Source organism: Botrytis cinerea, chromosome 9 (assembly GCF_000143535.2).
Source record: "Botrytis cinerea B05.10 chromosome 9, complete sequence".
NCBI lineage: Eukaryota > Fungi > Ascomycota > Leotiomycetes > Helotiales > Sclerotiniaceae > Botrytis > Botrytis cinerea.
In genome coordinates, this window is record NC_037318.1 from 332,728 (window position 1) to 349,295 (window position 16,568).

General features: G+C 39.7%; 3 protein-coding genes across 3 annotated transcripts; all 3 read right to left on the reverse strand.

Annotated features, from left to right (window-relative positions):
* Positions 1 to 6,801: 6,801 nt before the first annotated feature.
* On the reverse strand, positions 6,802 to 7,489 carry BCIN_09g00900 (hypothetical protein). Its single transcript, XM_001545792.2, has one exon. It carries the CDS (start codon positions 7,336 to 7,338, stop codon positions 6,847 to 6,849), a length of 492 nt encoding a protein of 163 aa, XP_001545842.1. The 5' UTR covers positions 7,339 to 7,489; the 3' UTR covers positions 6,802 to 6,846.
* Positions 7,490 to 8,756: 1,267 nt separating this feature from the next.
* Positions 8,757 to 10,450, reverse strand: BCIN_09g00910 (hypothetical protein). Its single transcript, XM_024694888.1, has 4 exons — positions 10,060 to 10,450; positions 9,773 to 10,009; positions 9,647 to 9,721; positions 8,757 to 9,580 (listed from the first exon to the last, which is right to left on the reverse strand). Exons 1-4 carry the CDS (start codon positions 10,278 to 10,280, stop codon positions 9,187 to 9,189), a joined length of 927 nt encoding a protein of 308 aa, XP_024550681.1. The 5' UTR covers positions 10,281 to 10,450; the 3' UTR covers positions 8,757 to 9,186.
* A 278-nt stretch (positions 10,451 to 10,728) lies between these two features.
* Positions 10,729 to 15,503, reverse strand: Bcatf1. The gene is made up of 3 exons (XM_024694889.1): positions 13,364 to 15,503; positions 11,980 to 13,189; positions 10,729 to 11,930 (listed from the first exon to the last, which is right to left on the reverse strand). Exons 1-3 carry the CDS (start codon positions 13,419 to 13,421, stop codon positions 11,633 to 11,635), a joined length of 1,566 nt encoding a protein of 521 aa, XP_024550682.1. The 5' UTR covers positions 13,422 to 15,503; the 3' UTR covers positions 10,729 to 11,632.
* Between the last annotated feature and the right edge of the window lie 1,065 nt (positions 15,504 to 16,568).

A 16,568-nucleotide genomic window follows, 5' to 3' on the forward strand; every position in this document is an offset into this window, starting at 1 on the left:
AAGGTGACTTGAAAAAGCACCAAATTATCATCATCTTAGATTTTTGCTTTGCAATCACACAAGTAGTCACTTTGCTCGAGTTTGTGATCTCCTACAGTATCACAATTCTAAAATTGCTGTGTCAAAGGTATAATTGATTGCTGGAATGCTGGAAATAATTGAGATGTGATTACTTCTTCAAGATCTGGACTCATTGACTTTTAGAATTTTTTGTAAAGGAAATAACTCAATAGAAATCTTGGCCACTGAATTATTCCGAACTCTCATTACACTATCAGATTCTTCCCTTGAGTCGTATCAGCCCCTGTCACCAGCGTCGAATGTTTACGTCACGTGTGAAACTTAATGTCGGTAATATTATCGCACGGGGCTGTGCCTTGTCCTTGCGATGAGACTACACATATCTGCTTTTAAAATTAAGTCTTTATTTCGAAGACTGAATCGACCGACGTAACTGTTGCAAAGGCATGTTGAAGTGATGTTCAATCGGCCGCTCATCGTTTTGACTCGGTTACTACAGTCTCTACTATTCTTCTTCCCGTTCACAGGCTCATGCACTCTAGATCCCTGCAATGGGTGTTCGCGGGAGCAGTCCATTCGATCCGACGTTTATGGAATTGATTTTGCTTTTGATCATCTGTACGTTTGACTCTTTCGCTAGATATTGTTCTCCTTTCAACTCTCTTCAATTTCTAATGAAAGCAATGCTCAATGCCCAGCTCTATCGCAATTCAATATATAAATGAATCGCTCAATCCGATTGCCATACGTTATCCTGGTGTCGAATATCCCTCGTTGATGAGAAATGCTCTCTTCAATGAAGATATATGTCCATATAGATACGGCAATGGAAATTCGGAAATAATAGCAGATCCCAATCAAGTTCATGCCCAGGGTGTTCTAAACAATCGTGACTCGCCCCGATATACCAATCACCTAAGTATTCAATCAAAATACTTTTTCGAGATCAACATTTCCCGCCATCTTTGCTCTCGAAGACAGAATTCCCTTCTTGTACTCCTCAATACGCTTCTGAACCCTCGCAATCTCTTTCTCAAATCACATTGGTCGCTCCACGATTGGTATGTTCCGTCTCTCTTCTATTTCCCCGGAACCAAACGTCCAAGATCTGGATTAGTTTTAAGCTCTACATCGCAATATCTGCTCAATTCGTGCATGGACAATGTTGAGAACCATTCGCTTTGTCGAGCCATTTCTGTACCGCCAATTCGCCTTTCAAGGTGCTCAAGAATCTCGGGAAGTGTTTCCTCAGGCACCTCGATTGTCTTATCAGAGATGACAAAGAAGCAGAAATCTAGAATTCTTTCCAGTCGATTTTCTGGAGCTGTTTGTAATACATATAATATGAGCTTTGCTCGCATCTGATTCTCGCCCCTTGAATAGCCGGAACAGCCATAGCTTCTACGAAGTAACCATCCATACACACCTGCGAGTACTTGGTAAAAGACCAGAGTGAATCAACAATTGTTCTGATCATTTTGAATATTTCTTTTCTTGAATTCCAAAACTATGCGGATTGATAGTCATCATTCTTTATTTATTGAAACTTAGAGTCGTGAGACGAAGTACTCTACCTTTAAAGTTGCAGCACATTCGAGAATCGTGATTCTTGGGGGATGAACAAGGTAGTGAAACAATTCATCAAGAAACTTTTGGATGCATCATAACAATTCTCTCGGGTCGTGGATAACGTGGAACTAAATTCCAAGACGGACTCAAGCTAGTATTTTAGCACGAAAGGAACTTGCTGATTGTCACGTGTACAGCTAGTGTCGTGTTCCAAGGAAATTTCGAATCGCACGTACGTCTTCCTATAAAAGATCTTTCAACTCTGGTACTCTCACAAGTTGTTTTAATTTTGGCATGGAATTTGTGAGTTTCGCTCACCTTCATTATACATATGTCATGCCCACTTTCCCGGAGTCGAAATGCAGAACGTTTGAAGCACTTTCTTTGCTGGAAATGCCAAGATATAACTTCGAGGAAGTCAATATTCAAAGCATGATGCATGAAGTTTAACACTCAAGGTATAATCTGATATATCAAGAGTTTAATGAATACTGCGTACCGAAAGTGCCAAGATTGATTGGAGACAACCGGATTTGTACCACGAGGTATATTCGAGGTTACTATTTGAATGTTAGCCAGAAAAAAAGGATGAGTCCATCCAAACAGCCGTGAAAATTTTCCTCAAGCTATGCTTATTCCTCTTCCCACTTATTCTTCAATCAATCCATTATTTTGATATTCAATTACTTCGCTCATGTATTTGACTATGACATCGAGATCGACAGTAATTGTTAAAAACACAATTCATCTGGGTTCAATCCGTTCAAATACGCCCCTAGGAATCGGCGTATTGAATTCCAATGTTCCAAGTAAGAAACCGGAAGCTCGATTATGGCATAATGCTATTCTGGATAGTGGAATCGCTGTCTAAGAGACGCAATCTCGGTGTGGTGTACAAAAAGATGTATCTCAATGAACCAGACATTCCGATACGATGGAATCAAACACATAGATAGTGCCTGAAAAGAGAAAGTCTCTTATAGAGAGACTTGCAGGTCCATCGAATTCTTTATTACAGCTAAAGTCATATAAAGGTCGACATTTGACTTGCGAGCCAGACTTGAGTTGCCCAACAACAAAGCAGTTCACACGTCTAAATTTGAGACTCTCTCACATAGTTACCATTTGTGAGTTGGCTCCTATCTCAAAATGGCGTTGTACTTGAGAGGTTATCTAACAACTTTTAAAAGATCGTGCCTCAATGATCTTCAATAATTCGAGAGGAAAATATATGTGCTGCCTTTTTACTATTGAGTTTTAGAAGCTTCCAATGAAGGGAGTTTTTTAGCCAACGTACTGACCGATAAACCCCTCTCAATACCTGGCGTTCTAAGCCGTAGTTCAGCAACATGTTCCAAGTATCTACAATAATAAGTGGTGCTGTAATGGAGAAAATATCTCCCTTGTAACCAGGCTCCGATATCCAAGCTCTGCAAAGATGAGAGTTTTCTCATGAATGCTCCAATTCGATAGTGATCCAAACAGAGCCAATAAGCTTTCCAATAATGAGGTGGCCAATATAGGGGGTGTTTCCAGTGTTTTCAACGTACTCTACCGCGAGGGAATGAGTAGTTCAAATTCACAACATTTCTGAAAAGGATGTCCCAAAGAAGATAGTCTACTGCGATCGGTAACGCTTTCCAGTCCTTCACAATTTTATGAAGTGAATATTCCAAATTTCACAAATTTCTACGAAGAGAATGCTGAGTTTCCAAATCCATAGCATTTCGATGCATAAATGTTTTCAATGAAGTGAATGTTCCAATTCGACGTTTCTTTTTTGAAGATGCTCTTTCGATGTATGAAGCATTGTCAAAAAGAAAAGGCCGAAATTTCAATTCCATATCATCTCGAAGCAGATAATGATGTAATGAAGTGATCCAATGAATTCAGTTTTCAATACAAATCAGCATTTAGGATCTGATAATCCAATCTTTCAGTAAGAATAGTGCTCGGTGTGTCACAGCCTTTGTTAAAAACGGGGTGTTCTTGTGGAGAATCAATTCGACAAGCCTAGACAGTTCGATGGCAGATTCCATGGATTTGAATGTGCCATAAGATGAACGTTCGGTTGTAAGAGACAATGTGTCCAACAGAAACAGATTCAAGACAGCCAACGGGGTAGCTAATACAGTTTGATATCAAGTCCAACCTTGGGTCTTTAGATAATAATTCTCCTGTCAATAAAAAGCGGTAACGGTGGTGCTCCGAATCCTGCTTCTTGAGAGTCATGGCAAACCGATAAATGCAAAGTTCGATTAATCCTCTTCGAAGTAGAGAATGCTGTGGAATATCAAAGCAACATTATCGACAAAAATGCTGTCTTTTTGGCTCGAAGTTCAGTCATTGAGATGATGGTTCAAGCCAACTAACTATCTCTGCTTGAATTTCCGCTCTGAATATGACGGGATAGAGATGAAGCATTCCTATGGACCAGCTCTGTCCGAATATTGGGTTCTCGGGTTTGAATCTTGACATTGAGATAAAGTTTCTTGTGGAATATCTAGTTTATAATGAGGACTATTCGTCTTAGATAATTGCAGAAAACCGAGATGGAGATCCAAGAAGACTGAAAATTCCAAAGCTCTGACTTCAGAAATTGAGACATAACTGATAATATACTTCGAGATTGAAGGCATTGATGTAAAGCCTCTGCAGAGAGCGTCTGAGTGGGGTGTCTTTTGAGGAGAGTCTTTGGTAGAGGGGGTTTCGAATTAATTGAGGTTTCGAAAGTAAGGATATCTATCTGGGTGATGATAATGTCCAAAGGAAGGACATCCTCAAAGGAAGGACATCTTTGTGATGATGATATCCAGAATGAAACCTCCTACCAGCGAATGTATTTTACAATCTAATGCGGTGATTTTCAAATAACATAGACCAATGCTGAAAATATTGGTAGGAGGTGATCTGACCGTCTTTGGCTTCCCACGCAGCTAGTGGGTCGATCAGATCTGAGTTCATTGTTCTTCGCGTTCGCAAGGAAATTCCCAGCTCGAACTTATGGAAAGTCCAGTGATGATCGACAATCCTGGGGTGTCTGGTGATGATTGACAATCCCCTCGAATACTAACGCCCAACAACGACCGTGAACGTCGAACTCTGTAGGGGCTCGGGATGCGGTCCCTTGGCCGCTGGATTCCGTGCAAGCATGGTCGAATCCAGAACAGCACCATGCGGCTGCCCCAGGGCGCGACTCCCAGGTGACCCCTCTAGGGTTAATCGGGTGAATTATCAGTTCGAATAATGACAATACAGTTGAATAGCATGTCTACAAGAGCCACGATAAACGACGCTATATCACCACAATTCTCCTTGAAAGGAGTGCTCTTCCAATGGTATACTATTTCAAGTGTGGCACAAAAGCAATCCCGTAACTCTTAATAGATTAAGCCTTATTTCTATATTTAAAATAATTACAACATTTATATTTCTATAAATATTTACAATATTATTAAGTTCTTAATGTTTATTAGTATTTTAGTTTTTATAAGTATTTAGATTTCTTAGAATGTTTGAATATCAAATGATTTCCAGCTTGTTGTTTATTGTTCAACTGATTGTGAATATTTCAGTTATTCTAAATGTTTATATAACTATCATTGTTTAATCCACATTGGTACTTTTAATGGTTTTAATTATTTATTAAGTTCTTTTCATTCTTTAACAATGTTTAATAGTTTCAATGTAATTGAATGTTCTATAATTACACACAGAATAAATCAACTCTCAGACTTCCGATAGCGAGTTTCTGAATTATATTCTATAGAAATAAAATAACATTCTTTCATTTTTGAGTGTTTTACTTGATACTCAATTCACTCAATGAAATATTAATATTTACTCGTCTCAAGATATCTCATATATAATAGAGATAATTAAAGAAAGTAGATACTATTGTGCATAGAAAAACATAATCTCGGATTACATGATAAGAAATTTAGCATTTACATTTCCTTCTTTTTTAAACTTAAAATGTATCTGTTTTACTCTCTTTTATTTAATCTATATTTTATTTTAGCCCAAATGCGTTTTTGTACCTCACTATCACTATATAGTGATTCACCCCCAATGATTAGGTATAGCTGTTAAATTGACTATAGTATATGTGAAGGCTTTTCTTATAGGATCTCTATCACCTTTAACTCTTTTACAATATATACCGCAGTTCAAATTTTGGAGCCGCTTCACGGATGGGTCAAGACCCACAAGATAACGAGAAGTAATAGGCATCCATATATTTTGACTGCCTTAGAGAAATTAAGGTAGCATGATTCAAGTTTTGGTTCAATATTCATGTGTTTGGTCTACTTACTGATCCAAAATCGTTGTTAGGAATAAATATGGAAGGTGCGACATTACTGGATTGATGTATAATCTGGATCCATAGCATTAATAATTCTACACCCCTTCCACCTCTACAAGAACGATTTTTTCATCGCGAAGTGATGTATGCACAAATAACTTCAAATCCGACGGATCGACCTCGCTTCGCTCCCCATATACAAAAATTTGTGATAATATTTGAACGCATGTGTCTAAAACTACTGTGTTTTTACGAATTTTTTTTTTTTTTTGAGATACTATGATGATCGTCTCCCCTTTTCCCTAAATTCGAATGATGAGGAGTGTTTAATTATTTAGCAATAGAATCACTACCATAAACCCAAGTTTCGAAAAAACCAAAAGAGTATATATGATTCTATGGGAAGGGAAAATGAAAATAAAACAATTCTTGTATTAATCCATAGTTTCAAAAATGCTAGTTACTTTATATATAAATTCGAAGCGGATCTACCAGTCATTATTTTTTTGATGCAGATCGGTCGAGCTTTCGGTATAGTACAGAATTTGTGTATTATAATCTTTTCGATTAAAATGAAGATTTGATTATATGAGATGGGTTAGATAAGTGGGTAGCGATTCTCTTGTATTTATTCTGATGTAAATGGATACTGGAAAGTGATATTATATCCCTGTTATAATATCGTATCAATCAATAGATATTCGGAGCGACTCTGATGGCTTGAATTATAAGTTGTATAATAGGAATAACTGATATAATAGGAATAACTGAAATAAAAAGTATAGTGAAATGGAAAAGCTCAAGTATTGAGTTCTCTTTATATATGTATCGTATTTTGAAGTAATTTGGATAATATATTGATAGCAAACTTCGATGATTAAATATTGAGTATATCACCTTTTTTCTATCGATTAGCCCTTTTATGCTCGAAGAAACCCAAGAACTTTCACTCAAATTCCCTTTTCAAGATCACTATTTTCCGCCCCTTCTTTCCTCGATTCCGATATATCTTTCGATGTCTCTTTCTCCAATTCCCTCTCCCCACGTTCTCTTTTCCTAAACTCCTCAATAAGCTTCCAAACCCTCTTGACCTGCTCCTCATAACCCATCTGCGAATCCACCGTCAAAATATTCTCAAATCTCCTTCCCTCTAACTCAATCTGCCGCAGCCGCATCTCAAGATGCGCATACACTTCTGGGAGTACCTCAACCTCCAAAATCTCGAGCGTATCTTTCTTGTCCGCGACAACGAAGAAACATAAATCGAGCATGCGGTTTAGGCGCTCCTCCGGAGGCGTCTCTAAGATTTCGTTGAGCACGCGAGCGCGCATCTGACGCAATTGCTTGGAGTGTCCGTAGAGTTGAGAGGCTTCCCAGCCCCCGAGAAACATGACTATCATAATGCATATGGGGGCAATGTAGATAACCCAATCGATGAACATCTTCAAGCTATCCTTCTTCTTCTTAATTGTAGAGAAATTGGGAACCGATAGGTTGAAAGATTTTTGTCGTGGTATATTTTTGGCAACTAGGGGTCTTAGAAGTAATGATGATTCCTCTAATTCAACATTAAAGTAAACACAATGAAGAAGCTTGATTATAGTGGGAAAAATTAAGAACCACAAAGTTATGCAAAGTATGGGCTTGCAGATTTTATAGACAATTTTGGAATGTGCGAAAGTGCGTCATAAAAGTCGTTTCATAAATGATCTAGAGTGAAGTTTTTTGACGGACTGTGACTAGATTTTTAGTTGGGAAAGAAGCGAAATTTAAACTCTGTTTTGAATGACGATCTGAAGATCTTTCAGACTGAAAGCAAACTTAAAATTGAATGTTAGCAGATATGACAACCACAATAAGTATAGCTATTGTAACAGTAAGGTAAATTCGAAGGAATGATTATGTTATCGTGAAAAATTGATACTGACTCTCTTCATGTTGATGAAGAGATCTCAAAGACTCCTAGCTAGAAAATCCGATGTGCATTCAGTAAATTCTAATATAGTCTGAGACTCCCAGCGAAGTCCAGGTATCAGATTTATGAGTAATCCATTTTAATTCAGAATTCTAAAGGCATTAATTAAACAATGAGAATATTGTTCGAATGATCGAACTTACCCGGATCATGTGCGGCGAAACGCTACATGATCATTCTCCTTAAGAAATGGGAAAAGCCTGCATTTATATGTAATATTCAATTCCAAATGAGAATGAAAACCCTGCAGTGGCAGAATCCGCGATTGACGAAATGGCCGCGTCGTTAGTGCAAGAAAATATTCAATAATTTCATAATATATTAATTAAACAATAATTTTTTCGTAAACGATTCGAAATTTTTACTTTAAAAGGATTTAATGAAATTCTTGAATTTTAGTTTAAACTAATCAATACTTTAATTCTATTGAATTCAATATGGATATATAGATTAGAGCTAACTTATACGGTATTTGTATCTTTATAATATATTTTGTATAATACAATGTAATAATTAAGCTTTTAATTAAAGAATAAATTGAAAGTGATATAAGTAATTTACCTCTCACTCCCTTTCCTTTTCCTCTTTAGACATTCAATTAAGACCTCTCACTCATTTCATAACTCTTACACTTACTCCCCTCCTCCTTCCAACTCTCACACTCACTCTCCTTCCATCCACCTTTCTATTCAACTCTAATATTCATCAAAATCTGAAATTCTCTAAAACCTTTCATAGCTCTCATTTTCTTTTTTTTCTATTAAAAATTAATATTAAACGAATCTCACATAATATCGATTCCATTTATTATTAATAAATTAAATTTTTGATTAATAATAATATATACAATAAAACTTACATAGAGATTTATATTGAATTTCTTTTTGTCGGAAATATTAACTTTGCTATTATAGGGTGATATTACATGCAGCTCACAGAGTTTGTAAACATTGAACGGATTCAGCGTGATCTAATCTTTGAGTTTCAAAAACGAGGATACAATTGTACTTAGAACTTAGCGAACCATGGACAGACATTCTTTGCCAATTTTGCTTGAAAGAATCTCTTCGTACAGAGCTAGATACGTGAAACATCCGTAAGCTGGTAGAGCCTCTTGTACGACGGTTATCGATATATACGGCAGATTGCTCTACTTCGTTTGGCCACAGAGTTTCTGGGTATTGGTTCAAGGAAAATGGAAATGAAAGTGGCTTTAAAACATTTGAAATCCAAAGCTCCCTGCGTCGTCCGTACAGAAGATGTGGGAAACACCATGGGAAACCACAATCAAGCAGACACGTTTCGACCTGTCGGCCTAAGCGAAGTATTTGTCCAGGTGATGCAGAGTGTCTTCGCTCGGCTGAATATAGGACTGCTCCTCGTCCAATTTGCCATCCACAATCAACTCTCTGATAGTAGCCTTCGGATACCCGGCCACATCCCAGATATCAGACCCCACACCATGTGTGCCGTCACCCATTTTCTTCCGAACCAGGGCCGCCAAATTTCCCTCCAAGGCCTGCAATCTCATGTTCTCAATGCTTTCCTCCGCAGTCTGGGGAGGTCGTCCAGCACGTTCCTCCATCGCGGCAGCTATCTCCATACCTGTAGGATGCAGCTCATTCAATCCTATTGTACGGCCACTCAAGCTGGAAGGCGAGTTATGGACGAAAATAGAGACGTAAGCGGCAGCGACATACTTTCGAGAACTGTTCGGTGTCAGGGTGCTTCATATAGAGTTGAATACCTAGATGTTTAAGACATAGCTAACATACCAGAGGTAGACGGGCTGTGTCTTACTATTCCCGGTGAACACAATTCGATTTTGAGGTATGTCGATGCCTACATAACTAAAATTGTACTTAGAATAAACTTTGATCAACATCACGCCACGGACTCACGGTGATTGTAATGCGAAAGCCGTGAAGTTTCCAATCACAACAGTAACGGCAGGTATGCCGGCGTCATGAAGCGCTTGCTCTAGTTTCTTTTTCTCTCTCGGGATAGCAACGGCTGCACTCTCTTCTTCTGTGTATGGCAGAGCGAGATCTGACGGCGCGAATAGTTTCACAGCCGCAGCTTTCATGGGCTGGATCAGCTTCTGTTGCATATGAAGCCCATCATGGCCGATGAGAGAACTAACCAGAAGTTAGCCTGATGTGGCACTGTGACTGTTTGGGAAACATACATAAGAATATCAACACCCCTCAAAGCTGTTTCAAGACTTGATCTTTGGTCCCAAGAATATGCTGCTAACTCGACATTCTTTGGCACATTTCCGACGGTTGCGCCGGCTCGATGCAGAATACGGATAGGCTGCCCCGATGCAGTTGCCAAAGCTTCGACGATGGGCCCGGCCGCCCAACCTCGGTGGCCTATGATTGCGATCTTGTTTGCTTGTGCGACCATTGTAAAAAGGGGCAAGATAGAGCGAGGTGCTTATTACAGTTCTTGTGAATGTGCAGAATATTCTTTCGAGATATGTATATCGATTCTTGATAAGGCGCAATGTCTCTGTTATACGGATATTGTTCCGCTTCTACAGGCTTCTATGTGCTTATGTGCTTGCTTACCTGACCAGTGTGGAGGGAGCCGCGAAAATGATGCCTCCCCCCCCCCCCTCCCTCCACACCCCTTCATCTACATATTCATCTATATATTCATTTCAAAAAGATATAAGCAAAATCATAATCACCTCATATTATACCAACTACACTGTACCAAGCATAATCCACCTCACCTCACCAATAATCACCAATACACTCACTTACTTACTCAACAAACTTATCCATCTATTCAACTATACAAGTACCCCCAGCCGCCTATTTATCCACTTTTACTCACTTACTACACATCATGAAACCCTAAATTCATTATTATTCATTATTTATCTACTCTTCAGAATCACTATTCACCAAATCTAAACAAATACATAAAATCACATCATTTTATTAACATTTCAATTTTGTACTCTCTCTCTCTCTGTCTGTCTCTCCCCCCCCCCTCTCCCTCTGTATCTGTAGGCCCAAGAAGAAGAAATGAAAAAAGATCAACTACTATCAAATCACCTCCTTCACTCCCTTCAACACCATTTGACCAAATTTCATTTTCCTTCAACGCCAATCTCAACCTATCCCATTTCATCCCATTCATTTCATTTCATTTCCAGGAGACCAAGAAAAGAAAATGAAACAAAAATAGACTCCTTGCTTTCAATCAAAAAAAGAGAAAGAGGAGCAAACACAAAAACATTCCAAAAACACCCCATTTCCCAAATTTCCTATGCGCCTCCCAACCATGAACTCAGAATCCTCCTATTCTTCGTCATGTATGCGTGTACTTTTGTCAAACCATCAAATATGGTGACCATATCAAAACCCTCCACCCCCTCCTAGCGCCATTTGCATGATATACGCCCCCACCATGCATGAGTTTATTTCCATTGTAATCATGATTTTTTTTTGAAAAGAATTCGGCCCAGAATTTGGCAACCAGTCCATGGAATATTAGAGGTAAGAGTATAATATGTATAAAGGAAGAAAAGGGTAATGAAGACCATACCAGTGTGCTTTACTTTCACCCAAAGGAAAAGCGAAATGGGATTACGATCCAAATGACCTATGAAGTACAATCGAAAGAAGAAGTATTTTAATTTACAACCTGAAGGTAGTAGAATAACGTAGTCATGGCTTCGAAAAATCCAAACGAGTGGAACATGCCTTTTCGTAATCCATGATTGCGAATGGAAGTGTTTTTGGTCTTCACATGTTAGGATTTTGAGATGGTGGCATTGTACCTAAACCATATGGATTTTGAGACTGATGCATTGGTGGCATATCATCGTAGAGAGGAGGAACAACATATTGTGCAATTCCTTGTTGAATGCCAATAGGAGTATCTTTGTGGGCGAAAAGCATGGTTTTGAGTTGCATAATTTCATGAGCCATCTGTTGAACTTTTTGATGAAGAGTCTCATTTTCGTTGGTGTACGAATCAACTTTACTTTGCAAGTTGTTCAACCATTGCTTCTTACGCTGTCTACATTTAAGAGCAGCAACCCTGGAAAAGGTGTTAGCTAGAAAAACAACATGCACAGAAACAAGCTTACCTGTTACGTTCCAGGAAACTCTTTCGCTTTTCATCTTCAGTTTCTGGCTTCTTGGGTTTACCATTGTTGTTATTGTTATTCTCTTCCTCTTCAAATTCAAGTTGATCATCCATGTTATCCAAGTCTTCATTGGTGAATTCTTCTGGTTTCGAATCATCACCACCCTTTTGAGCTTTGGTTCTCTTGTTGTTCTTTGGTGGGGTTTTGTTGGTACTTGCTTTCCTCTTGGTGGCTCCTCTCTTCTTTCCTTGAGCACCTTGACCATTCATCTCATTATCATAAGAAATGCCATTACCATTACTTGTAGGACTCATTGAATTCGAGTGAATAGAATTGTTCCTCGTTCCAGAATGACCATTGGTCAAAGGATGATTGTTTGGTCGGCCAGGTACTTGACCGTTAGCTTGAACCGGTTGCATGTTTTGGTTTAACATTTGATGATTGCGATTCAAGATATGTTGTTGTGCAGAGAATGGCGGTTGCCTCGATTGACCCAATGCGAGATTGTGATGTGGCGAAGAGTCGCGAGATGAGGCAGAAGTTTGAGTTAGCAATTGAAGACTCGCGGCTGCATTCAAAGAATCATTGTCAGGGTAGTTGCTCAAGACGTTGTGATTGTCTTCGTTGTGCTGTTGAGGTTGCGAAGTCACATTCATATCTCTCTGCTGTTGAGCCGCGAGACTGGCAGCTTGAATAGCCGTTCGTTGAAACTCAGCCAATCCAGGTGTTTGAACAGAGCCTCCAAAACTATACCCACCAGGACTTGGAGTGGGTAACACCCTTGAATGCATACCCCTCATGTCCGATGTGACGGGAGTGTAGCCTCTTGGGCCATCACTAATCAAGTTATGATCTGCTGAGAAGTAATCTTCAGCAGGTTCTTTGGGACCGGTGAGCATGTTAGGACTTAATGGACCCGACCTTAACCCACTCAAGCCAAACCCAGGTGACGACGCTGATTGTAGAGCTTGGATCGAAGGCAACAAGGTACCACCCGGGGTTTTGGCGGGAAGATTTGACTTCACCGGACCACCTCCAAATTGTGAGTCGAAAGGATTTTCTTCCTCTTCGTGTGAGTTGTTGGCCAACGCTCGCTTGGAAAGGTAATCGGAGATGTTGTTTTGTGGAGGGACAGGTATGTTTGGAAGTTGTCGACCGACATCCAAATGAACTGGCTTGACCGTGATATCTGGCACGGTGGAATCGGCGGCTATGTAAGAGAGAAGTTAGTGACTGGGTTACACCTATGTACAGCATATGATTGTTTCAGATGAGAGGTATCAAATGTACCCAGTGTACTTAATTGGATTGATCCATGATAGCAGGATGGAATCAAGTCTTGCTTTTGATGACTAGGGATGGTTGAATTGAATTGAATACTTGCCTGCGGGCAGAAATTTTTCCTCTACAGGACTACTGCCGATCTTGGAAAAGGTCGGCATGATGATGAAATACGGCACGGGCGATGACTAGTAAGGAAAGGAAAAAAGTAAAAAGACAATGGACGACGACGTAATGGAGGTGAATTAAGCTTGACGCCGTTGAGATGGAGAATTATCACCAGAGGCTGGATAGCAAAGGTCGACAATCGGTATCGTCTTGCAGTGAGTGCAGTGGTGCAGGGCAGTTTACACGATGATGACGATATGATGACGAGGGTGGGTGGACTATTTAAAGGACTTGAGCGTGTGAGTAGTGAATGGGGGGTGTCGACCTATAGAGTGCGATGGTGCAATTGGCGTTCGCAGTAGTGTGCGCGTGTGGGTTGTGTGGTGTGTGATGTTGGATCGGGATGTTGTGTATCTTGGTGGCGGGTAGATTTAGACGTTATTCTCCTTGTTGCTAAGGCTAGGAGAGAAGATGATCTCCGATTCCACAGATTCCAAGTCTTGGTATTCTTATTAGTCGCGTTCTGGTTGTGGTTGTTGTCGTGGTGGGTGTTTTTGTTTTGGTTGTTCTTTATTGATTGCTTTCTCGATATTCGAAAAGAATCCTCAACGATACGAATGGGTTTTGGTGTCGACGTGTATCAGGGTGTGCGTGTGTGTGTGTGTGTGTGTGTGTGTGAGTATGTATGTGCGTGTGCGTGTGCGTGTGCGGGCGTGTTTGTGTTGTGTTGTGTGTATCGTATTGTATAATGGTATGTATGTTGTTTCGCCGTGTGGTATTGCGCGATTCCTATTTGTTTTGCTGTGTGTCTGTGGGTATTCGTTTTTCCCTTTCCCTTTCGCGACTCGACTCGACTCGACTTGACTTGACTTGACGACGTGAGGCTCTCTCGACCGAATGGATTTCTGTGGGTTTGTGGATAGAGGAACGATTCACAGCACGAGGGTGAATGGATGGATGGAGATGATGTCAGTGTGTGTATCCTTTCAATTCCTCCCAAGATACCTGTATCGTATTCAGATTGAAAAATCGAGACCTCGAATCTGGATAGACACACGGGCGGGCGGGGACGCAAAGAAAGTTTCAATCTTTATTGCTGTTTAGATATTGATATTGATTTTGATGTGGATTTTGATTTTCTTCCAATGTCCCAAACGTTCGTCGGGTCGATGGTTGCGCTGGTTGCGTGAATGAATGAATGGATGGATGGATGGATGGATGGATGTAGCGGTGACGTAACGTTTTGGGGGGGAAAAGAAATGAATGGATTTGGTTTGCGAGAGAAAAAAAAAGTGATGAAATTTAACTTTTGCGACCGGTGGATGGGTGGATGGGTGGGTGAGTGGATGAGTGGATGAATGGATGAATGAATGGGTTGGGTGAGTGTGTGAGTGGGTGGATGGATAAGTAGTGGGTGTGTGGGTTTATTGTTGTTCAAAAAGGAAGTGGTTCCCTCTTCAATTCTTGCCCGTCTCTCCCTTTTTTTTCGACTTTCTTTCCTTTCTCTTATTCTTCTTCTCCTTCTTCTTCTTCTTCTTCTTCCTCTTGACAAAGCATTCAAGTGAAAATTCAATACTCGGTGCGAAATCAAAATCAGAATCAGAATCAGAATCAGAATCAGAATCAGAATCAGAATCAGAATCAAAAACCAGCGAAACCCTCTCTCTTCCTTGATCAAAAAAGACAGACAACAGGCAGAAGACAGACAGAATACAACAATGGATTGATGTAATCGTTATATTGCTCTATCTCTCCCTCTGATGAATGACTTGATGAATGGCTGATGAGATGAGGCTCTGTGCTGTCCCGGGCGGTTTCTCAATTCAAAGTTATGAAAACGAGTTAATTATTCAGATGGCAGCTTATGCTTCTTCTTGTTCTTGTTCGATCCGGCACAGATCCGATGCGAATGATATTATGATGTACGGTAGTGAGGGAAGAAAGTTGCAGGAAGGGGAAGGAGAAGAAAAAAACGATGACGAAAGATGATGATGACGCTTGACTTGACTTGAACTCCTCTTTTGATGTCCCATTGGGTCTTCTGGTCCAATCATCCATGTGCATTTCAGATGATGCTCCACTTTGCTGATGTGCTTTTCACGGACGCTATGCCTCTTTGATCTGCAATCCTCTCCTTGATTACAAAGAAAGAAAGAAAGAAAGAAAGAAAGAAAGAAAGAAAGGAAAGGAAAGGATGAAAATGGCGAATGACTAATCAAGTATGGATGGAAAATCTCGAGTCAATGTGCCAAGAGATTTCCAGGAGATATCATGTTCATGTTGACTTTGAATACGAAGTCGACATTCGAGTAATTAATTCCACACACGTGCACTGATACTGACTAATAATGATGGCTGATAGCAAATGTCAAATGTCAAACGCCAGAGAGTGTGAAGGTTAGTATGATTCCATATTTGATCAAGATATCCAAAGTCTCATCTCATCTCATCTCATCTTATATTGATTCATAACAAGTCACATATTCCCCTTCCCCCTTAACCTTATATCTATCAAATACCTACCTACCTACCTACCTAAACCACTCTCGCTCATCTCACCAATCATCCTTCCACTCACCTCCCTAGATAAGAAATAAGTCCAGCCAGATCCTTCACATGCACATAGGTAATCGCACCAATCCAATCCAGTCTATTTCATTCCATTCCGATCCGATCTATCTATTATCTACTCACGTGCTATTTTACAATCAGTTCAGTCAGTCACACTCACCCTCCTCCTTCTTTTTCCTCGGTAAAAACAACAACAACAATAACAACAATGTGGCAAACTACTGTACATCGTACGTACATACCCTCTATCTATCCATACAAATCCAATCCAATCCAATCCTTCTCATTCCGGTAACCCGTTGAGAACCCTATTCGGAACAAGAAGCGGATTTCGATTGTTATTCATTTACAATAAGTTATCTGCACCCTCGATTCTTCTCCTTATCTATCTATCTTTCTATCAAACAATATCATCATATAAAAAACTCATACCGGTACATCATCTATAGTTATAGAAAATCCACATCACCCCAACCCAAAAAAACTCACTCTTCTAATTATAATTATAATTACAATCACAATTATAAATAATACTATAAAATTTACATGACTATAAAATTTCATCTATAACCAACTGACTAACTAACTAACTAACCAATCCCTTCCCTTCCCTTCCCTTCACCGTCTTC

What these genes read in the sequence shown, in the direction of transcription:
- BCIN_09g00910 (XM_024694888.1), bottom strand. Translation starts at nt 10,280, where the DNA reads ATGGTCGCACAAGCAAACAAGATCGCAATCATAGGCCACCGAGGTTGG. An exon ending in AGGGGTGTTGATATTCTTAT is followed by an intron (nt 10,010 to 10,059) that starts GTATGTTTCCCA and finishes ACTTCTGGTTAG; the next exon opens with TTCTCTCATCGGCCATGATG. An exon ending in ACACAGCCCGTCTACCTCTG is followed by an intron (nt 9,581 to 9,646) that starts GTATGTTAGCTA and finishes GACACCGAACAG; the next exon opens with TTCTCGAAAGTATGTCGCTG.
- Bcatf1 (XM_024694889.1), bottom strand. Translation starts at nt 13,421, where the DNA reads ATGCCGACCTTTTCCAAGATCGGCAGTAGTCCTGTAGAGGAAAAATTT. An exon ending in GGAAAAATTTCTGCCCGCAG is followed by an intron (nt 13,190 to 13,363) that starts GCAAGTATTCAA and finishes TCTCTTACATAG; the next exon opens with CCGCCGATTCCACCGTGCCA. An exon ending in AGTTTCCTGGAACGTAACAG is followed by an intron (nt 11,931 to 11,979) that starts GTAAGCTTGTTT and finishes CACCTTTTCCAG; the next exon opens with GGTTGCTGCTCTTAAATGTA.
- BCIN_09g00900 (XM_001545792.2), bottom strand. Translation starts at nt 7,338, where the DNA reads ATGTTCATCGATTGGGTTATCTACATTGCCCCCATATGCATTATGATA.